The sequence below is a fragment of the Mus caroli genome, chromosome 7 (genome assembly GCF_900094665.2).
Source record: "Mus caroli chromosome 7, CAROLI_EIJ_v1.1, whole genome shotgun sequence".
NCBI classification, from domain to species: Eukaryota; Metazoa; Chordata; class Mammalia; order Rodentia; family Muridae; genus Mus; species Mus caroli.
Genome location: NC_034576.1, coordinates 752,258 through 775,312, shown reverse-complemented (window position 1 = coordinate 775,312; position 23,055 = coordinate 752,258). Strand labels below are relative to the sequence as shown.

Here is a 23,055-nt window from a genome sequence, read left to right as displayed (position 1 = left end):
ACATCTAAACAGAGAAAGAATTCTTAACTTCAAATGTGTGGTATCAGAAAAAAAAAATCCCTCTATGACATACCATAATTAAAATTCAAATAAAATAACACTGAAAACGATAAGTGAAAATACAAAGTCACATATGAAGACAGAGACACTGAATAACAGTGGGTCTGTTGTCCGCAATGCTATAAGCTAGGAGAGTGTGAAACAATGAACTTCAAAGTTTAAAAGAAAATAATCACCAACCAACATTTCTAAAAGAAGAATTAAGGCAACTCTAAAATACTCATTGTTACTGTGCATTTGTGTGCATGATGTAGGTGTAAGTATCCGTGGGCATGTGCCATGGTGTGCACATGGAGGTCAGAAGATAACTCTTAGGAGTCAGTTCTCTCCGGAAGAGCCAGCATTCCCCCATTTTAGGCTTATAAGCCATCTTACAGTAAGGACAAATTAAGCTCATTCCTGTTTATGATTAAACCTCTATTTCTGCAGGATTGGGCTATGCCCCACCTGTAGCTTTAACTACAAATGGTTCTACATTGCCTGTTCCAGGAATGGAAATCATGTCTGTTTCACAGAGTTGTTTATAACCGTCTTGCAAGCCTACCTCTGTTTCAATAAGGTTGGTATAGCTATCTTGTTATGACTACCTATTGTTACGACCTCCTTGTAACCATGTCCGTGTCTCAGGAGGTTGTTAGGATTAGCTTACTATGATGGGTTGGTCTGATAACTGTACCTATTCGACCACCAAATCCCATATTTGGAAACCCCCTACCTCTGCACTAAAAAGCCTTGTCTTCCTCACATCCAAAGCTGATCTCTCATAGGTCACCCATAGGGGGTGGCAGCCTATGTATATGAACAGAAAAGGCTGTCTCCATTAATTTCTTGCTTTAATTAATTTGGCTATGATGATTTGGGTTGTGGTATTTCTCCCCCCATCTTGAAGATGCAACTCAGTTTACAGAGCTACACCAGGGCAGGGGGCCTCCCCCACTAACTTTTTGTTTAATCTTTTCTATAAACTGTTGGGGTAAGGTGAGGAGAAACAGGTGCTTTTTTTCCTCCTCCCAATTTTGACTAAAACTCCAAATAAATCCATTTTTTTAGCTCACTAAAATTAAAGGAAAAAAAAACCCCACCTAGTCAGATATTTCTGGGAGCCAAACTTCTACCAGCCTGCTTCCCCAGATAATAGCTGTACTTTTGTTGAAATATCCACAGTTGTCATCTTGATTCAGCTACCTGAATTTGGTTCTGGCAGGCAAGGACCTCCTCCCTGATTAAACTACTATTTTTCCTCATTTCATAAAGGTAATGGCAGAATTGACTCAACTCTCAGAGCAGTGACTTTCCTAACTCCTGGCCATGGCCGAGCTGCTTCAGTGTCGCCAGCCTTCGTGTTGCTTTCTCCTGGGCCAGCTCACCACTTCTCTAACTACACACTTCTGCAGCAGCAGCAGCAAGGTCTTCCTGACATCTTCCTCAAGCCCAAGTTTTAGTTGTAGTTGATCTTATTTTACTTTAGTTTTGCATTGGACCACGGGATGGATATCTTTTCCATCAGTGAACTGGCTGCATCTTCCACTGTGGCTCACTGCATGCTTGAAGGACAGCCATTAGTCTGTAACACTGTGCAGTGTTGTCCTTCAGGTAGCTGCCACAAAGATAACTCTACTCTCTTCTCAGGCTAAGCTGTGGACTCTCCCCCTCTGAGCAGGCAGGGGCACCCTGGGTACCCCCCTTCTGACATTTCAAGTCTTTGTGAGGCTAGGCACTTCCTCTTCCACTGAGGCCAAACAAGACAGCCCAAGCTGTGCCTTCTTAACCAATTCCCACCAGTGGACTGTGAGCAGGAGTGACTCGAACCATTTCAGTGTTCTAAAAGAGAAATGCTGGATGGGGGCAGGGGGAGAGGAATCCGTATCCACTGCAGTGAGAAGAGCAATTTGTGAAATCACCATGGAAATCAATAGGTACCACAATAGTCCCCCCCAAAAAAACCCTAAACATAAAATGGCTATTTGATCCAGCTATACCACTCCTGGCTATATGGCCAAAGGAATCAAAGTCACCATGCTACAGAAATTCCTGCACATTTATGTTTACTATAGCACTATTTACAACAGCCAAGTTGTGGAAAAAAGCTAGACATCCACCAGTGGATGAATGGATAAAGAAAATATGGCACATAAACAAAGTGGAATTTTTACCCAGCCATAAAGAGGAATAAATTTGTGGCATTGTCAGGAAAATGAATGGAGCTGGGGATTATATACAGGGAAATAAGATAAACCCAGAAAAACAAATACAAAATAAAATATATGTAAATACACACACACACACATATATATGTATGTATATATATGTGTGTGTGTGTGTGTGTAGGTAATGGGGAAGTGTATATGCAAAAAGTACAAGGATGTACATGTGTGAAAACACCATGATTAAACCCATTTACTATAGAAATTTAATAAAAATAAAGACAAAGATAATAAGTGGATATACCATGTTTCTCTCAGGTTCAAGGCCTAGTGAAGTGAAGCCAGAGGAGACCTGGGTACCTCAGTTATCCCAGGAAGAACTCCACATGCCAGCCTGGATCTTCCACATGGCAGTCTCTCACCATGGAAAAAAAAAAAAACTATCCTTTTTTTATCTTGTTTAAGATTTTATTTTGAACTATGTGTGTAAGTGTGCATTTGTGCATATACATATAGGTGCCTGTGGAGGCATCAGATCCATCAGTGGCTTCAGATCTCTTGCAGCTGGAGTTAAAGGCTGATGTAGTTTCCTGATGTCGCTTTTCAGAGCCAAACTTGAGTACTTTGCAAGAACAGCATAAATTCTTTATTACTTAGCTATCCTTCTTAGGTCCAGCTTGGTTCACTTTTTTTTTTTAAAGATTTATTTATTTATTATATGTAAGTACACTGTAGCTGTCTTCAGACACTCCAGAAGAGGGCGCCAGATCTCGTTGCGGATGGTTGTGAGCCACCATGTGGTTGCTGGGATTTGAACTCTGGACCTTCGGAAGAGCAGTCGGGTGCTCTTACCCACTGAGCCATCTCACCAGCCCCTTGGTTCACTTTTTAAAGCATATAAATGACTTCAAGTTTTATAATCTTAGAGGAAGTTTGATATATGTCTTTCTCAGACAATGAGTTTCATTGACATGTGTATTTCAAGTGTCATATACATATAGACCCAATCAACTCCATAGTCACCACTGTGAAAATGGACCACTTGATCAGAAAAATGGTCCAATATATATAAGGTTACATGAAAGGGTGGCTGAATTAAGGCTCTCCATTTTATTTTAGGCATGTCAAGCACGGTGATGTCAAGTTCAAATTTAACTGTGCTTCAAATTCAGCAACTGAAATCTCTCTTAGCAGGTCAAGATCAACATAGCTGACATAAACCTGATACATGGATCAGAGATGGTTTTCGTGGAGGACATGGTCATATTCAAGACTATTTTAAGAGAACAGTTCTCCTTTATGTCCCAGTCAAGAGAAAGAGGAACCAAGCCATGTGTGAAAAACTTGGTAAGAAAACCACAGTAGTTACAATGTAGCGCCTGATAGCCATAGCCTGTACAGCTGTGGCCAGGCTGAGGCTAAGGGAGACAGCATAATGCCTACTGTGTTTGATTCCTGAGTTTCTCTTGTCATATTTTAGAACCACAAAAGCCTAAAAGCTGTGAGTTTCAGAGGCTGCAAAGTCAGGTGCCTAAACCCAAGTCCTGCTTTCATCCATGATGTAGAACTGTCCTGGTTCAAGGGGAAAACTAAGTGACAGAAGGGTCGTTTTTATCCAGGTTTCCTGCTTCACTGACCCTAGCTAGAACCAAAAGCTGAGAGGCCAAATTAAGCCTAGATTTTGAGTAAAGTAGTGAACATTTAAAATTGGAGTTTCTTTTCAGGTCCTGAGTCCCTGTGGTCTGAGAAGAGAATGCAAGTTTTTTACAATAAGTTTTGAGGATGGTCTATCTTCAGTTGGCCCCTATCAAGAGAGCTGCTGTTAGAGGAGAAAAGGCTGACAGGGTACCACTCAAAATGATTTGAAGTCCAACTCACATTTGGAACTCACCAGACTTCAGATTTTAACTCTTCTCCAGATTAATTCTCTTGGCCACCTTTTGGGTTCCATGGATTTTGTTTAGATAGGTAAGACCTTTAGTTTTATGTATGCATCTTGTTCACTCCCTCTTGCTCTCTTCTTCCCTCCCTCTTTGTGTCTCTCTGTGTGTGTCCTGTTACTTTAGCTCTTGGTTGAGGGGCTCTCGAAACCAAAGGCATCTGATCCCCAGGAGCTAGAGTTAAAGATGGTTGTGAGCCACCTGCAATGAGCACTAGAATTTGAATTTTGGTCCTCTCTCTGCAAGAGCCTTACACACTCTTAGCTACTAAGGCATCTCTCTAGCTTTGAGAAGAACATTTTAAACTAGGGATAAAGACATTGTTAGAGTCTAGTACAATGCCGAAGTCACCTATCATTTCCACAACAGCAGATAATTCAGGATTTTGTCATGGTCACAGCTGATGACTCTGAGTTAGATACACACCCAGCAGTTACCCAGCCTCAGGTTCTACCATTATGTCATAGAGGGTGTGATGTTAGTTTTAATTGTCAACTAGACACAACTTAGAATCACCTGGGAAAAGATTATCATTGAGGGAATTTCTACATCAGGCTAGCCTGTGGGCAGATTTTTTGGGGGTGGGGGAGGGGAGTTGTCTTAAGTGAATGATGTATGAAGATTTATCCCACTGTGGGTGGCATCATTCCTTAGTCAGAGGCTCTTGAAGTGAGTGAGAGCGAAAAAAGCAAACAACATAAGCAAGCAAGAAAAAACACATTTATTTCTCTCCGACCTCAAAATTAGATATGATGTGACTGGGTGCTTTAAACTCATGCAACTGTCACTTCTGAGCGTGATAGACGGTAACCCGGAACTATGGACTAAATTAAACACCTTCTCCCCACAGTTGCTTTCTGTTTCCAGGGTATTTTATCAAAGCAGCAAGAAGTGGAGCTAGAAAAGATAAGAAAATAAGTTGTCCAATGTAGAAAATTTGCTGTATCAAAGTCCAAAGCAAGGGCATCAAGGCAGAAGGCAATGCCCTTACACACAGCTCTCAGCCTCTGTTGCAGAAATGTGTGGCAGCTACTGTTAGCTTTGCAGGGATTTGTACTGGCTTCTTGGAGGAGCTTGGGAATCTTTCCCTTTGGTGTTACATAGAGCTTCAGGCTTCTAAGTTCCCACTAAATGAAAGGTCAAGGTTAGGGTTGTCTATGGAGTGTTACAGCATGTTCTTGCTGTGGTGTGAATGTGAAATGGCTCATATGAGCTCATGGTTTGAGCACTTGCTCAGTGAGAAGTTTGTGGAACCTTTGGGACATGCTGTCTAGCTGGTGGACATAGGTCACCAGAGGTGGGTCTTTGAAGATTATAGCCTGATCTTGTTTTCAGCCATGATCCCAGTTTCCTGATCCATTAAGATGTGAACAAGATACACCGAGAGCTTCTTATATCACATACTTTCATGTGAGTCTTCAACTTCAGGCACTGAACTTATGATAAGCAACTGGTAACTCTTGGATGGTTGGTTTCTGAGAAAGGAGATTCTCATATCTAAGCAAGTCTACAAGGGGAAGTGACTTGCTCAGGTCACTGAGGCCATGGGAGGCTGAACCAGAGGAGGAACTTACCCTCACGTCTGACCTTGCACACAGTCTTTTGAAGCCCTTCAAAGCCCTCAAAACCAAGTTTTCACTGAACACTTGCTGGAATGGTCAGATCCAGAGCAGTGGTGACTGCGGACCCGGGTAAAGCTGCGGAGTGGTAGGACTGCAGTTGTTGGCAGTGGGGCGTCAGTGTGGTACAGGAGCTGATGATACAGTCAGTCTAGTTCGAATTTTAAAAAAGCATATTTTATAAGGTCCAGCAATCTTGATCCTTGCTATCTGCTCAAGATATTGAAAAGCTGTGTCTTCACAAATAAACTTGCTAATGGACTTGGAAAAAACGTGCATCACTAAGTGAAAGAAGCCCATCCCAAAGGACCAAGTATGATCTGATTTCAATTGCAAGATGTTCTGAAGAAGACAAAACTTACAGAGGCAGGAAGTAGTTGTGCATGCAGCTGAGAAACAGAGTGCTAGCCTAGCACGTGTAAAACCTTGGGTTCCACGATAGTTTTCATTGTCAGCTTGGTGATATTTCATAATACTTTGGAAACACAACCATGGGTGTGTCTACGAGACAATGATCCTCAACTGTGGGTCAAGACATCTTGGGGTGTTGAGAGTCCCTTTCATGAGGTTGCATTTCAAATATCATACACATCAGATATTTATAATTCATAGCGGTAGCAAAATTACAGTTATGAAGTAGCAACAAAAATAATTTTGTGGTTGGGTCACCACTGCATGAGGTACTGTCTCAAAGGGTCTCAGTCTGAGAAGGGTTGAGAATCACTGCTATAAGGTATCTCCAGAAGAGTTTAACAGAGCTGAGAAGACCTGCGCTGAGTGGTGATGGCACCATCCCACGGGTGTGGTCCCCTAGACTGAATTAAAAGGAGAAAGCAGCCAGGCGTGGTGGCGCATGCCTTTAATCCCAGCACTCCGGAGGCAGAGGCAGGCAGATTTCTGAGTTCGAGGCCAGCCTGATCTACAAAGTGAGTTCTAGGACAGCCAGGGCTACACAGAGAAACCCTGTCTCAAAAACAAAACAAAACAAAACAAAACAAAACAAAACAAAAAAAACAAAACCCAAAAACAAATAAAAGGAGAAAGCAAGCTGACACCAACCTTTGCCTCTATCTGCCCCTTGACTGGTAGATATGTGGCCAGCTGCCTCACACTCCTGATGCTATGACTTTTCTGCCATGATGGATGGTACCCTGGAGCTATGGCCTAAAGGAAACCCATCCTTCCTTAAGTTGCTTTCGTCAGACACTGTCAAAGCAATGAAAAAATAACTAACACACATACATACACACACACACACATACACACACACACGAACGAGAGAGAGAAAGAGAGAGATGGAGAGAGAGAGAAAGAGAGGGAGAGAGAGAGAGACAGTGACAGAGATACAGATAGAAAAATAAATGGGTCACAGATAGAGAAATAGATTTTTTTAATATATTGGCCTTTAAATCTTACTTTATTTTTTATTAGATATTTTCTTTATTTACATTTCAAATGTTATCCCCTTTCCTGGTTTCCCCTCTGAAACCCTCCTAACCCCTCCTTCTCCCCCTCCCCCTGCTCACCAACCCACCCACTTCCACTTCCTGGCCCTGGCATTCCCCTATACTGGGGCATAGAACCATCACAGGACCAAGGACCTCTCCTCCCATTGATGACCAACTAGGCCATCCTCTGCTACATATGCAGCTAGAGTCATGAGTCCCACCATGTGTTTTCTTTGATTGGTGGTTTAGTCCCAGGTAACTCTAGTGGTACTAGTTAGTTCATATTGTTGTTCCTCCTGTGGGGCTGCAAATCCCTTCAGTTCCTTCTGTACATTCTCTAGATTCTTCATTGGGGACCCTGTGCTTCATACAATGGATAGCTGTGAGCATCCACTTCTGTATTTGTCAGGCACTGGCAGAGCCTCTCAGGAGACAGCTATATCAGGGTCCTGTCAGCAAGCTCTTGTTTGCATCTGCAATAGTGTTTGGGTTTGATGACTGTATATGGAATGGATCCCCAGGTGGGGCAGTCTCTGGATAGTCATTCCTTCAGTCTCTGCCCCACACTTTGTCTCTGTAACTCCTTCCATGGGTATTTTGTTCTCCCTTCTAAGAAGGATCAAAGTATCCACACTTTGGTCTTCCTTCTTCTTGAGTTTCATGTGTTTTGTGAATTGTATCTTGGGTATTAGAAATAGATGTTTTAAAGGGAAATAAAACTATTCCTTATGGTTCTATAATGGGTACTAGACATTTACCCTACCCACAGGATACCCAGCAGAGTATGAACTACAGATCCTGGATGACAGCAATATGTTTGTGTACGTTTATCAGTTGGAGAATGTCTATCACTCTGGTTGGGTAGAGCAGGGAAGGAAGTACACGGAAAACTCTTCACCTTCTGGTCAGTTTTCCTGTGAACCTCAAGTTTCTACTAAATATATTTTATAAAATGAATTCAAACAACTGCTCTTCCAAAGGTCTGGTGTTTAATTCCCAGCAACCACATGGTAGTTCACAGCCATCTGTAATGGGGTTCTTGCCCTCTTCTGGGGTGTCTGAAGAGAGCAACACTGTGCTCATATACAATAAATAAGTAAATAAATAAATCTATCTTTAAAAAAAATAAAGTCAAATGAGCCATCTGAGTCTGGTGTCTGCTGGTGGACATTAGTTGGGTAGGTGGGGCTTTGGGCCAGTCACTGGACCTCCTTTCCCTCAGTCTCTTCTGCATTTTTGCTCCTGCAGTTCATTTAGACAGGGACAATTCTGGGTCCGAGTTTTTGATTGTAGGATGGCAACCCCATCCCTCCACGTGATGCCCTATTTTTCTACTGGAGGTGGGCTCTACAAGTTCCCTCTCCCCACTGTAGGGCACTTCATCTAAAGTCCCTCCCATGAAGTCCTGGGTGTCTCTCACTTCCCAGGTCTCAGGTACTTTCTAGAGGGTCCTAGCTGGTGGGGTGGGAGTGGTGGGGACATACTCTTGGAGATGGAGGAGGATGAATGGGTGAGCAACTGTAGGAGGATAGATCAGGAGGGGGATAATGACCAGACTGTAAAAAAAAAAAAGATTAAAGAATAATAATAAAATGAAAAAAAGGAGGAAACTCAAACTCAAGCTAAATCTGGAGGTGGGATTTTGAAACAGTTATCTTTACTCACAAAACAGTATATAGAATTACATATTATATTCTGCTTATTATAGTTGTAACAAACCTGTGGCACTAAAACGAACCAACTGGTTTACTGATACCCACTGATTGTAAGTGTAACGCTGTCTCTACTACTAAAAAAATAATAAATTATTGATACAAAAAACAAAACAAAACAAAAGTACCTTCTAAATGTAGTGAGATCAGAGGCAAGAGGAGTCAAGTTTAAGCCTGTACTTCTTTTGTTCCTGTGAGATATCAGATGATGAAAACAGTGTACTGCTCTGTCTATAGTAGCTTAGAGCATCATTTCCTATACCTTTACCTGCTACAGTGTCCAGAGCCAATTCTAGTAAAGAGAGTGCCAGTTGGAGCCTTCATGTGGTATGAGCCAGCCCTTGCCCATGCAGACCACCTGCTTCTCCACTTAGGGAGGACTGGGGGAGAAGAGGGATAACACATCCCAGGTGCATGCCCTCAAATCACAAGGCTATGTGCTACAGGCCAGCAGGCTGGATCCACAGCTGAGAAGTGTAAGCAAGAGTGGATTCTGGCTGAGGTGGGGGAGCATTGCACTCTATTGCTCTTTGAGCCTGGCAGAGGAAAATCCTTCCCCTAACACACAGAATCTCTTCTCCTGTCTTAACATGGAGATTCTACTGTGGTTGGTTAAAAGGAAGAACTGGAAAGACTGGGTTTATCTGCATCACCACTGAAACTAAAATTCCAGAAGTCATGTGATCATTTCCTGGGACTTCTCCTAAATCTATGGTTTGAACTGAGTGTGCATAGCCAGAGAAAGCATATGTTCACTCAGTGCAGGAAGTTCACAGGTCTTTGAGCTCCCTAGATTAGGAGAAGATGGGTCTCACAGTGCGCATCTAAGTCCTCAGTCATGTTCAATACAGAGGCACATATGACCACGTGACTCAATATTACCTCCTGTAGAAGATGCCTTATTGGTGTTGGCAGTTCTGGAACATAGGTGTGCACACCCCTCCAACTCCGCAGTTGCAAGTTCTTCTGTTAACAGAGAAGGGAACAGTAGCTCTTTAATAAGCCAACGCTTGCCTCAGAGTCCAAACTTCAGGAACAGTCATAAAGGGAAATTAGATTTTTTTCTGGTGATTCTTCTGTCATTCTGAATCATACATAAGCATCCTCAGTACAGCCACAAATCAGATTGTCTTTGCAGGTGAAACTCCAATGCTCTTACAAGTGTAACTTGACAAGATAAAGGAGCCAGTACAGACAGACAGAGTACAAAACTGTCTATTCCCATTAATATAAATGCATCTTTAAGGGTGTGACCCATGTTGACTTTATATCCATGGATATTTGGGAAGCATTAATTGGATTCAGTGGATAAATAAATAAATAAACCCAACACAGTGTGGTGGAACACACCTGCTGTTCCAGAACTTAGGAGGTAAAGGCAAGAGGACCTGGAATTCAAGGAAATCGACTATAGTGAATCCAAGACTTCCCTGGGGTACGTGACACCACGTTTAAAAAAAAAACAAAAAAACAAAGGAGAATAAGAAGGAGAAATTAAAACGTAATATGTATATGTATGAAATTTTAATATAATGTAATATAAAAATATTTAATTCCACTCTGTAGACTATAAAAAGTTTCTCTGTTGAGGTTTGAGAAACATAGTGATCTATGAATGTAATGGTAAGTCATTAGGAATTGGTTTATAATATATTTCTTTATTTTCATATATGCAGGCAAAATACCCATATACATAAAATAAAATGAAACTGTGTTTAAAAACAGTTTAAAGGGTTGGAGCTATAATACAACAGCAGACTGCTTGACTGACATGTGCGAGACCCTAAATTCATTCCTTTCTAATGAAAGAAAAAAGAGATGGGAGTGTGAAGGTGGAAGGGAAAGTATAAGGGAGGGAGGGAGGAATTTCAAGAATGCACCATCTTGAGTTTGGTTTAGCAGCTCAGCAATTTTCTAGGGACCCAGGTTAGTATTTTTGTTGGTGTTAGTTCATTCTGCTATACAATGTCTGTATGTGTGACCTATAGATGTCATAGCCTGTTGATTTAGTTGTCAGTGATAGACAGACATACAGGAGGCTAAAGGTCTTGTGAAACCCTCTGTAAGGAAGAGAGGGTTCATTCCCACCAACCCTTAACACATAAAGTTTAATCTATTTCATCACTTGGTCACATTTGGTCATCTGAGCTGCTTTGGACAAGCTGGGCCCGGTGGCACAGACCTTGCAATTCTAGCTACTCAGGAGTCTGAGGCAGGACAATTACAAGGGCAAGTGTGGGTGACATGTGGAACTGTTGAAATTGTCTTAGCTCACACCTTAGTTTCCTCTCTGCTTACTCTCACAGACTCAGAACAGAACAACTTACACAGAGCTATGACTTTATGAGTAGGACGACTGAGCACATGCTGTTGTGTCAGCCACCAACAGTGTCAGCTAGAGGGAAAGTGAAGAGCCACTGTGCCTGCCTTCAGACACAGATGACCTACAGACGCTGTAAGAGGGGCCTTTGCTCATGGCACACAAAGCGCTGCCTTTTCTCGTCTTGACAGATGGTCATCTATCTGTCCTCAAACCCTAGGTCTGTCTTTTATCTATTCAGTCCCTTTAGGATTTTGTTTATGCTACTTCATACCATTCTAGTTCCAATGGTACTGAAGAATAGAGAGAGGAAGGGAGAATTAAGGAAGAAGAGAGATTGGAGAGAGGAGAGGACAGGACAGGAGAAGGGGGAGGAGGGGGAAGAAGGAGGGGAGGGAGGGGGAAGGAGTTGATTAGTGTTTTGTCAACTTGACACAAGGCAGAATTATTTGAGCAGAGGGAACCTCAATTGAGAGAATACATCTATCAAATTGGCCTGTGGGCAAGGCTGTGAGACATTTTCTTGATTAATGATGGATATGGGTCAGCCTACCACACTGTGAGTAGTGCATCCCTAGATAGTGCTCCTGGGTTGTATAGGAAAGAAGACTAAGCAAGCTATGGGGAGCAAGCCAGTAAGCAGCCTCCATAGCCTCTGCTTCACCTTGAGTTAAGTTAAAGTCTTATTAGAAGTCTAAGATGAAGTAAACCACTTTCTCTCCAAGTTGCTTTTGCTCATGGTGTTTTATCACAGCCATAGAAATCCTAGCTAAGACAGAGAAAACCATAAAATTTGTTCTCTTAACATTTTAACTGCACACTTTACTAATATTGACTACAGATGCTGTGTTGTCTTAGAGTTATTCATATTAATTGACTAAAAGTTTTTGTCTATTGATAAATAACTTCTACATGTTTTCTCTTCTGGTAGACAAAATTCCATTTTGCTTTTATGAATTTGACTTTATCTATTTTAGTTTTTTGAGACAAAAAAAAAATCTTGCTATATATCTCAGGTTGGCTCAGAACTCATTATGTAGTACAGACTGGCCTTGCACTCATGGCAATCCTCCTGCCTAACCCTCCCAAGTGCAGGGCTTACAGGAATGGATCAGCATGCTTAGCTTGAATGTGACTACTTTACATACCTCCATGAGGCGAACAACTCATCACCTGTCCTTTGGGTCTTGTTCAGTTCACTTATAGCCATTTCTTGAAGGTTCAGCCATGGCTTTTCACATGGCCTCATCATTATCTTCAAAATGTGGTCTATGTACACCACATTTTCTCCAACCACTTCCAGAATGATTTCTCTATCACAGCTCCTGTGAATAGAGCTGCAATGATTTCTGTGAGTGCTGACATCTCACCTCCATACTTACTTCCCCTCTTACTGGGGTTCTATTTTTAATTTCTGTGTGTGTGTGAGAGTGTGTGTATGTCTGAAATCATAATGCTATTTCTAAAGAGGAAGAGTGTTCCTCCCTGTAATTTCCATTTTTCTTCTAATCTCATGGAGGGAGGGCATCAGCTTACCCAAAATGAATCTGACTCATTAACTCAGAGGAAGTTTCCTCAGAACAGTTGAGGCCCTGAGTTCTTGCTAACAGTAAAAAAAGAAAAAAAAATCCAATTTATACACATTTCTGACAATATTTATTAGCTTTTAAAAATATTATCTTTGTCACTGAGATGGCTCAGTGGGAAAGAAATGCTTGCTTCTGAGTCTGACAACCTGAAGTTGATTCCTAGGACCTCATTGTAGAAGGAGAGAAATGACTTTGGCGAGTTGTTTTGTGACACACACACACGCACACACACGCACGCACACACATGCACACCAATATTATTTAATAGTAAAAGCATTATCTATAGAAGGACACATTTAATGTGTAAAATATCTGGCTGAGATTTTTTACAAAAATCATAACATCAAATGGTTCTCATTTTAAACACAAGGAAATGTGAGCTTTGGGTTGAAGTTGAAATGTCTTGCATAAATTGGTGGCCTTTGCTTTCTACAGTGGGGACTGATATGTACAATCTTATTCTTGCATATTTACAGAGAGGCAAACAAGTTAAGGAATGAGCTCAGCTGCGTCTAAACATAGGGGCCTGAAACACTGTTTTAGAACCTGACACCTTCTCCTGAAGCCAGTGACTAAGGGAAATAATCCAACGCCCAGAAGAGAAACCTCTTCCTCTTCATGTGGGGAACCTTAGCTAGAAACCTTGTGATAAACTCCAGTGCACACATCCTGCCTCTTGTGCCTGCTGCAGGGCTTCTGCTCCAACCAGACCTGGTAAGGTTGCTGGAGCCTGAGTCATGTCACTTCATCCAGTTATCCTGCTGGTGCTTGGTGAGTCCTGGGAAAAACTGAGGGGTGGGGAAGGGAGTCTATTCTTCACTCAGCCTTGAGACCAGCCAAGGAGATTCTGGAGCCCCTGAGAGGAGTGCCTCTCCGCCCCCACTTCCTACTTGGAAGATACCTCTGCAGGCTTAGTGTTAGGAACAGTGATGGGGCATGAAGTCAGATTCAGCCTTAACGGACTGAGGAAGAGCCTGTTTGGAAGGGAAGATGACTTGGGGACATTTATTTTTCCTGGTGTTGGAGGTTGAACTCAAGGCCTCCTGCATGCTAGGTAAGTACACTATACCTAATTGCATCTCCTACATCCCAACCCTCTTTATCTTTTACAATCAAAACTGTTACGTAGTATTGATTATCCTGCTTAGAATTAAAAAAAAAACTCAACTTTTCTTAGTTCTTTGAGTATTTCTTATATTACTCACCCTCAACTTTTCTAAGTTCCACTTTCCCTCCCTATCCTTTTAACTTTGTTCCATTTTTTTTTTTAAAGCACTGTAAGACCAATTTGTGCTGCCCGAATACTCCTAAGTATGTGGTCTAGCACTGGAGCATGGTTGACTTACCAGGGACTACACTATTATTTTATTATTATTATTTTTTTTTTTTGAGGCATGGTCTCACTATGTAGCCCTGGTTGTCCTGGAACTCACTCTGTAGACCAGGCTGGACTCAAATACATAGATCCACCTGCTCCTGCCTCCCAAGTGCTGGGATTAGAGTTGTGAGCCGTTAAGATTTGGCTCTCCCTTTCTCAGCAGTCAACAATTCCTAATAGCTTTAAGGCTAAAACAGGGAGTGTGTGCCTAACTTCCCTTCTAATTCTGGTATTTGGTCTAACTGTCTTCAGAATACACTGTATACCCTGAAGTCATCTACTGCGTCTGGCTCTAGCATTCTTTCCATCCACTCTTCCTAAATGATCCCCGAGTCTTGTGAGGAGGAGGTATAGAGTCTGCAGTCTCTTTTTATCTACACCTTGGCCAGCTATGGGTTTCTGTGTTAATTTCCATAGAAGCTGCTATGGTGAGGATTGGGATATACCAATCTATGTGCATTGTGACAAATAAATTATTGTTACTAGGTATATTTAAAATACTTGCTTTGAGAATTTCATAGGTGCATTTTGATCACATTCATCTCCATTCTTACCTGTAACTCCATACCCACCCTCTCTCTATCCCAATATTGTGTCATCTTTTAAATAATTATCCGATGAATATAATTTGTGCTGTCCATCTACACAAGGGTGTGTGGCCATCTGCTGGAGCATGGTCAACCTAACAAGGGCCATATCCTCCAAGAAAACTGGCCCTCCTTCCCCAGAAGTTATCAACTATCAGTGGCTCTTCAACTAGGGATGGGGACTTGTGAACCTCTATCCCCCCCAGCCCATATTTTACTTTAGGTTTTGAGACAAAGTCGCACTAACAAGTTAAGACTGACTTTGAACTCATGTTGTAGCCACAATTAATACTTGAATATCTCCACCTGTGGCTTTGGGGATAATTTAGAGGTTTTTTTTTTTTCTTCAATTTTTTACTAGATATTTTCTTCATTTACATTTCAAATGCTATCCCAAAAGTCCCCTTTACCCTCCTCACCGCTCTGCTCCCCACTCCCACTTCTTGGCCCTGGCATTCCCCTGTACTGGGGCATATAAAGTTTGCAAGACCAAGGGGCCTCTCTTCCCAGTGATGGCTGACTAGGCCATCCTCTGCTACATATGTAGCTAGAGACACGAGCTCTGGGGGTAGTGGTTAGTTCATATTGTTGTTCCACCTATAGGGTTGCAGACCCCTTTAGCTTCTTGGGTACTTTCTCTAGCCCCTTCATTAGGGGCCCTGTGTTCCATCCAATAGATGACTGTGAGCATCTACTTCTGTATTTGCCAGGCACTGGCAAAACCTCACAGGAGACAGCTATATCAGTGTCCTGTCAGCAAAATCTTCCTGGCATGTGCAATAGTATCTGTGTTTGGTGGCTGATTATGAGATGGATCCCCAGGTGGGGTAGTCTTTGGACGGTCCATCCTTTCGTCTCAGCTCCAAACTAATTTAGAGTTCTTACAAAACAAGACAGAAGATTCTACTCTGACATTAATGTGGAGGAGCGGAGGAGAAATGGCTGTGTAATCATGGGAGGTTGGATTATCCCTACCTACATTTAGTCCTTCCTAGATTCTCATCTCTAAGCAAACTGTGGGTAATGTATTTCTCACTGGAATTTTTCTTTCAGTGCTGTGCCTGGGATGGAAAGTTAACACACAGGAGGGTGAGTTATGTCTTTGGTTCCTTCTGTACCCCTGGGCAACTTTGGAGTTGATCATGTGCACCCGGGATGCCTGGAAGGAGACCCTTGAATCTTCCCTGTAATCATAAACACTCTCAACTATGTACGCTTCGTCTATTTTCCTTTTTCTGCCCGTCTTCCTTTGATTTCTTATAATGTTTTAACTGACAAATAGCAATGATATGAAATGGAGCATGCTGTTTTGATGTGCACTTTACACTATGCTATGTTTTTTAAAAAATCTATTTAATCTTTAATTTATGGTTCAAATTTTATCCCCCTCCCTGTCCACCCTCTGACTGTTTCACATCCCATACCTCCTCCCCCCACCCCTGTCTCCATGAGGACTCCCCCACTTCCCCACCCCACCCCCAGACCTCCCCACTCCCTGGGCCTCCAATCTCTTGAGAGTTAGATGCATCTTCTCTGACTGAGTCAAGATGGGGCAGTCCTCTGCTGTAAATGTGTTGGGGGCCTCATATCAGCTGGTGTATGCCGCATGGTTGATGGCCCAATGTCTGAGAGATCTTGGGGCTCCAGGTTAGTTGAGACTGCTAGTTGTCCTGCAGGGTCACCCTCCTCCTCAGCTTCTTCCAGCTTTTCCATAATTCAACCATAGGGGTCAGCAGCTTCTGTCCATTGGTTGGGTGTAAATGTCTGCATGGGACTTTTTCAGCTACTTATTGAGTTTTTGGAGGGCAGTCATGGTAGGGCCCTTTTTGTGAGCATGCCATAGCCTCAGTAAAAGTATCAGGCTTTGGGGCATCCCCTTGAGTTGCATCCCAAATTGGGCCTGTTGCTGGACCCCCTTTCCATTTTTTGTCCCTTCAATTTTTTCAGACAGGAACAATTATGGGTTAGAGGTTTGTTGTTTTTCTTTTTAAACTTAATTTAATTTGATTTTTATTGGTTATTTTCTTTATTTACATTTAAAATGTGATCCCCTTCCAGTTTCCCCTTCACAAACACCCTCTCCTCTCCCCCTGCCTCTATGAGGATACTCCCCTACCCACCTACCCACTCCTGCCTCAGTGCCCTAGCATTCCCCTGTGATGGGAGCCTCCATAGGACCAAGGAGCTCCCCTCCCAGGGATGCCCAATAAGGCAATTCTCTGCTACATATCCAGCTGGAGCCATGTGTCCCCTCATGTGTACTCTTTGGTCAGTGGTTTAGTCCCTGGGAGCACTCGGGGTCTGGTTGATTGATATTGTTTTTCCTATGGGGTTGCAAACCCCTTTAGCTCCTTCAGTCCTTCCCCTAACCTCTCCATTGGGATCCCCATGCTCAGTCCGATGCATGTATCCCCATCTGTGTTGGTCAGGCTCTGGTAGAGCCTCTTAGGGGGCAGCTTTACCAGGTCCTGTCAGCAAATGCTTCTTGACATCAAAAATAGTGTCTGGGTTTGATGTCTGCAGAGATGGGATGGATCTCTAGGTGGAGCTGTCTCTGGATGGCCTTTCTTTCTGCTCCATTCTTTGTCCATGCATTTCCTTGTGACAGGAGGAATTCTGGATAATTATTTTTGAGGTGGGTGGGTGGCCCCATTCCTCAACCAGGGGCTATGCCTATCCACTGGATATGTCTCTACAGGTTCTCTCTCTCCTTTGTTGGGTATTTTGGTTAATGTCCTACCTGTTGAGTCCTGAATATCGTTTGGGTCCCTGGCATCTAGGACATTCTAGTGGCTACTCCCAGTTGCCCCTCCCCCACTGATATACACCTCCTTTCAAATTCCTGACCCTCTGTACTTCTTCCCAATCTCCTTTATCTGAATCAGGCCCCCCTTTCCTCTCCCTTTCCTCTCTTCCTCCCAGATCCTTCTCTCCCTTTAATTCCCAAGATTATTTTCTTCCCTGTGCTGAGTAGGACTGTAACATCCACACTTTGATGTGGTCTTCTTTCTTATGGGTTTCATAGAATTGGGTCATGAGTATTACAAGTTTTTTTGTTTTGTTTTGCTTTCGGCTTTTGGGTATTTATTTATTGCTATTATCCACTTATCAGTGAATACATACCATATGCATTCTTTTGTGACGGGGTCACTTAGGATATTTTCAAGTTCCATTCATTTGCCTGCAAATTTCATGAAGTCATTGTTTTTAATAGTTGACTAGTACCCATTGTGTAAATGTACCACATTTTCCGTATCCATTCCTCTGTTGAGGGACATCTGGATTGTTTCCATTTTCTGGCTATTATAAATAAGGCTGCTTTGAACATAGTGGAGCATGTGTCCTTGTTATACATTGGAACATCTTTTGGGTATATGTCCAGGACTGGTTATATCTAGGTCCTCAGGTAAAATGATTTCCAGTTTTCTGAGGAAACACCAGACTGATTTCCAGAGTGGTTGTACCAGCTTGAAATCCCACCAGCAGTGGAAGAGTGTTCATCTTTCTCCACATCCTTACCAACATCTGCTGTCACTGAGTTTTTGATCTTAGCCATTCTGACTGGTGTGAGGTGGAATCTCAGGGTCCTTTTGATGTGCATTTCCCTGATGACTAAGGATGTTGAACATTTCTTTAAGTGCTTCTTGGCCATTTGAGATTCCTTAGTTGAGAATTTTCTTTTTAGCTCTGTACCCCACTTTTAATAGGATTATTTGGTTCTTTAGAGTCTAACTTCTTGAGTTCTTTGTATATTTTGGATGTTAGCCCTCTATTGGATGTAGGGTTGGTAAAGATATTTTCCCAATCTGTTGGTTGCCATTTTGTCCTATTGATAGTGTTCTTTGCCTTACAGAAACTTTTCAATTTTTGAGGTCCTATTTGTCAATTGTTGATCTTAGAGCATAAGCCATTTGAGTTCTGTTCAGGAAATTTGCCCTTGTGCCAAAGTGTTTGAGATTCTTCTCCACTTTCCCTTCTACTAGATTCATTGTATCTGTTTTTTATATGGAGGTCCTTGATCCACTTGGACTTGAACTTTATACAAGGAGATAAAAATGGGTCAATTTGCATTTTTCTACATGCAGACCTCCAGTTGAACCAGAGCCATTTGTTGAAAATATTGTCTTTTTTTCCACTGGATGGTTTTGGCTACTTTATCAAAGATCAAGTGAGTAAAGAGGTGTGGGTTCATGAATGTTCGACTATGGGATGGCATAGTCAAGCATTCTGCTGGAAGTGGGCTCTGCAAGTTCCCTCTCCCCACTCACTGCAGGGCATTTTATCTAAAGTTCCTCCCTTTGAGTTCTGAGAGTCTCTTACCTCTGGTCTCTGGTACATTCTGGAAGGTTATCCTACCTCCTGAAGTTGCCTGTTTCCATTCTTTCTGCTAGCCTTCAGGGGTTCAATCCTCTTACCCTCATCCAGTGCCTGATCATGTTCCCGTTTTCCCCTTCCTGTCCCCTTTCCCATCCAGGTCTCTCTCCCTCCCTCACCCCTCCTATTATTCCACCCTTCTCCCTCCCAAGTGGGATTAAGTCATCCTCACTTGGGCTCTTAGGCTTGTTAACCTCTTTGAGTTCTATAGATTATATTCTGGGTATTCTGTACTTATTTGACTAATATCCACTTTTTTTGCAGTTTCACATTTTTAATTTTTAAAATCTGGTTTCTTCCATGTGCTAATGCTCTTAAGACATTTTTAAAAATTTCAACAGAAAATACTTACACTTCACTTGCAAAATAAAGACTTGAAATAGGCAACCTCAGGAGGTAGGTGGTTGGGGGTGGACCTTCCAGAATGCACCAGAGACCAGGAAGATGAGAGACTCTCAGGACTCAAAGCGAATGACGGCTGGGGCTGCCATCCCACAGTCAAATCTTTGACCCATAATTGTTTCTGTCTGAGAGAACTGCAGGGATGGAAATGGAAAGGAACATGAGGAAAAGAAGGGGGGGTTGCATTGAGTCTGTAGATTGCCTTTAGTAGAATGGACACTTTTACTTTGTTAATTCTGCCAATCCGTGAGTATGGGACATCTCTCCATTTTCTGAGATTTTCAATTTCTTTCTTGAGAGACTTGAAGTTATTGTCATACATGTCTTTCTCTTGTTTGGTTAGAGTTACCACAAGATACTGTCCTGAGCTAACATTCTCGCCAGCAAGAACACACTTGGACAACCGGATTCTTCTGCAGCAAAAACTTTATTGCTTCTTCAGGAGGGAAGACCCAGACCCTGGAAAATGGTGCTGCTTATATAGCCCTCAGCGTGGCATTTCAGCACCTGATGTGGCATGTCAGCTCCTGATTAGTTGCTCGCCCATCACCTCATTACTAGCCCCGAGATGGGCAGTGACTAGGCATGAGTTCACTCTCGCACCTGTGTACAAGGCTTGTTTACTAGTTAGGCACAATGGAAGCCAGCGCCATCTTATAATGGCGATTGCTCACGGCACAGCTCTCCACATCTCCCCCTTTTTGTTTTATTAAAATGAGGCTGGACTAGGTTTGTATAACTATGTCCATCCTCTGTGACTTTTGTCTTAGGTCGTTCCTCTAATGTCACAGCCTTTCCCATCATAGGGTAATCCTATTGCCACTGGGCCCCGTGTTTTAGGTTGATCTGTGCATGAGGAAAGTTGCCCGACCCTGGATACCGCAGTGCTATGTGACAGTAACTACTAAATGACCTAGGGCAAACTCTACAAAAGAGGCCAGCCAAAAAATGACAAATGTTGACTAATTCTTGAGCATAGATAGCCAGATTTCGGGGGAGGCCCCTTGTTCTATGGCAGCAAGTGCTTGAGCTATCATGACCTTGTCATTTGTTTGTTGGGCTCTGAGCTTGCAAACCAACCAGAGCATGAACACAAGTCCACAGCAGATGGCAGTACCAAATAAACCTACCCCCACCCATTCCTTAAAATAAGAAAATGCAGATGAAATCCAGGAGGAGAGGCCCTCTGTCAATGACAGGTCCACTCCAGTTGAGTTGATCCTTAAAACTGCCGCCCTCAGGCCCTGAAGAGTCTCATCAAACCCCTCGGACCAATTTCCTGCAAGATACAAGGAGAGCTGTCTAGACACATTAGCTGCACGAGTAAAATTTTCATATTGGACACTGGTAATACACAGAGCGCACAATTTTCTTTCACAACCCAAATGAGCTGTCTTGTATAGGACGCCTATCTGTTCCTCAACCAGGTCAAGGCGCTGATTCAAAATCATCAGCCCTCCCTTCAACTGGGTACTAGCAGAAATTTGGACATTGATGGCATCAGTCAGATCGACTGAAAGCTGATTTAATTTTGTGCCTGCTTGGACCGTCCTAGCCATAGCATACCCCACAGCTGTAGCAGCAGCTGCACTGGCTGAAATTGCTATGATTACGGCAGCAGTAATGCCAAAATCTCTTTTTTTGTCGAAACAGGGATAAGGTGGAGGGTGTTTCCACCGGAACAGGGATCCAACGTGGGATCCGGGCCACCATGGCATGGGTGTCCTTTGTTACATCCCAACATTGAGAAATCCAACAAGAATCATTGGAACAGACTTCAAATGAATCATTTGAAAGGATAAACAAGAAAGGGGGGTAAAAACAGACTGGGGTAGGTGAATAATTAATCTGGTTTACCAAAGTTTTATTGAACCCAGTGATCTCTACACTGGAATTAGTATATCCGGTATATCCATCAGAGTCCAGGGAGGCAGCATTTATTCCCCAATACTGAACAAATCTTGAGATGCCAGTAAAAGAGGCCTTTCCAGCCGCTCCTCCCTGGATAAAGATCAAAGGATTGAGTTCTGTACAACTGCCATTGACTCCACAAAGCACCCACTTGTGAAAGGGATGCATTCTAAAGTCCTGTAGGAAAAGTCCCTGTCTCATAGCAAATTCCTTCTCTGGGTCAGCCATCATGTTGGGAGAAAAGGAAAAGGTTTTACTCTGATCTGCCCAAAGAGTGATCGAGGATTGACAATCAGACCAAGGCAGGATCAGCCCTTCATCTTCCAAGCTACAATGAGGGGCTATTCTTGGTTGGTGGGGACGTTCTTTGTTTGAAAAGTTAGGTGGTAGAAATGTACCATTAACCCAAATTAATTTGGGTCCTGTCAGAAGGTCCTGCCAGAAGGTCCGATTTGTAATGGTTAGTTATATCTGCGTTGGAAGTATCTTGGGTTGTGCTCACCCAGCCTCCTCGCTGCCCATCAAACATCCCCAAGGCTCAGGCTGTGAGGTTGATACCTGGTCATTTTCCTGGTCCATTAATTTGAAAACATAAAGAACCCTGTTCTAATAAAGAGCGATTTTCTCCTAATGGTTCTCGGGTAGAATCATAGGGTAGATATGGCAAATCCAATGTTTTATTAGTAGTAAAGAATTTTGGAAAAACTATAATATCATGGCAAACTGGCATTGGTTTAGAAAAAGTCGAGAGAATGGCCCATCTCTGTTCGCCCATCATACTAGGAACCTGAGACAAGTTCAGCATTGTAAGAATCAGGAGCAGTCCTCGGGAGGTCAGCATCTTCCATACCATCCTTGATTACTATCTTGCTGGTGAGTCATTCTGGCAGCCAAAATGGGTTGTCTTCCCTCTGTGGAAAAACACAAACAGCTCCCCTGGATCTTATTAAAATAGGATCTGGGCCTTTCCACAGACCAGATAAGACATCCTTCCATTTCACCATTTCTTTTGGTCTATCAGGGTCTGAGCTATGTCGATCAGCTGCAGAGCGACCTTGCTCGTCAAGATTCAAAAAATTAAGTGTGAAGAGTGCCATGGATACAGCCCTCTTGGCACTGAGGGCAGAGTCTCATCAACAACTCCCCCTTTTGTTTTATAAAATAAGACTTGAGTGTATGGTGGGCACGTTCCACAATACCTTGTTCTTGAGGATTATAAGGAAGGCCAGTCAGGTGAGTGACATCCATTTGATGACAAAATTGCTGAAATTTAGTAGAGGTATATGCTGGCCCATTATCAGTTTTAAGGATTGTGGGCTTGCCCCAAGCACTCCAAGCTTCTAAACAATGCTGTATAACATTAGAGGCTTTCTCACCTGTTAAAGGTGTAGCAAAGATAACACCAGAGCAGGTGTCAATGGAAACATGTAAATATTGATTTCTTCCAAAGGAGGAAATATGAGTGACATCCATTTGCCAGACCTGTAATGGCCTGATGCCTCGGGGGTTTACCCCTACATGAGGAGTAGGCAGAAATTGACAACAGTTTTGACATTGGGTGACAATGTCAC

General features: G+C 42.7%; 1 protein-coding gene across 5 annotated transcripts in view; it reads left to right on the top strand.

Annotated features, from left to right (window-relative positions):
• The first annotated feature begins 501 nt into the window (after positions 1-501).
• Lair1 (leukocyte associated immunoglobulin like receptor 1) overlaps positions 502-23,055 on the top strand; it is a 60,947-nt gene continuing 38,393 nt past the window's right edge. Inside the window, exons 1-6 of one of the 5 annotated variants that reach the window (XM_029479272.1) lie at positions 502-619; positions 1,315-1,467; positions 3,399-3,551; positions 3,929-4,172; positions 13,309-13,886; positions 15,851-15,886. In XM_029479272.1, the coding sequence (XP_029335132.1) occupies positions 13,823-13,886; positions 15,851-15,886 (100 nt within the window). In that variant the 5' untranslated portion in view covers positions 502-619; positions 1,315-1,467; positions 3,399-3,551; positions 3,929-4,172; positions 13,309-13,822. Of the gene's footprint in view, positions 620-1,314; positions 1,468-3,395; positions 3,552-3,928; positions 4,173-13,308; positions 13,887-15,850; positions 15,887-23,055 lie in introns of all 5 variants that reach the window. The other 4 variants (XM_021167822.2, XM_029479274.1, XM_029479273.1 and 1 more) reach the window with 4 other exon arrangements.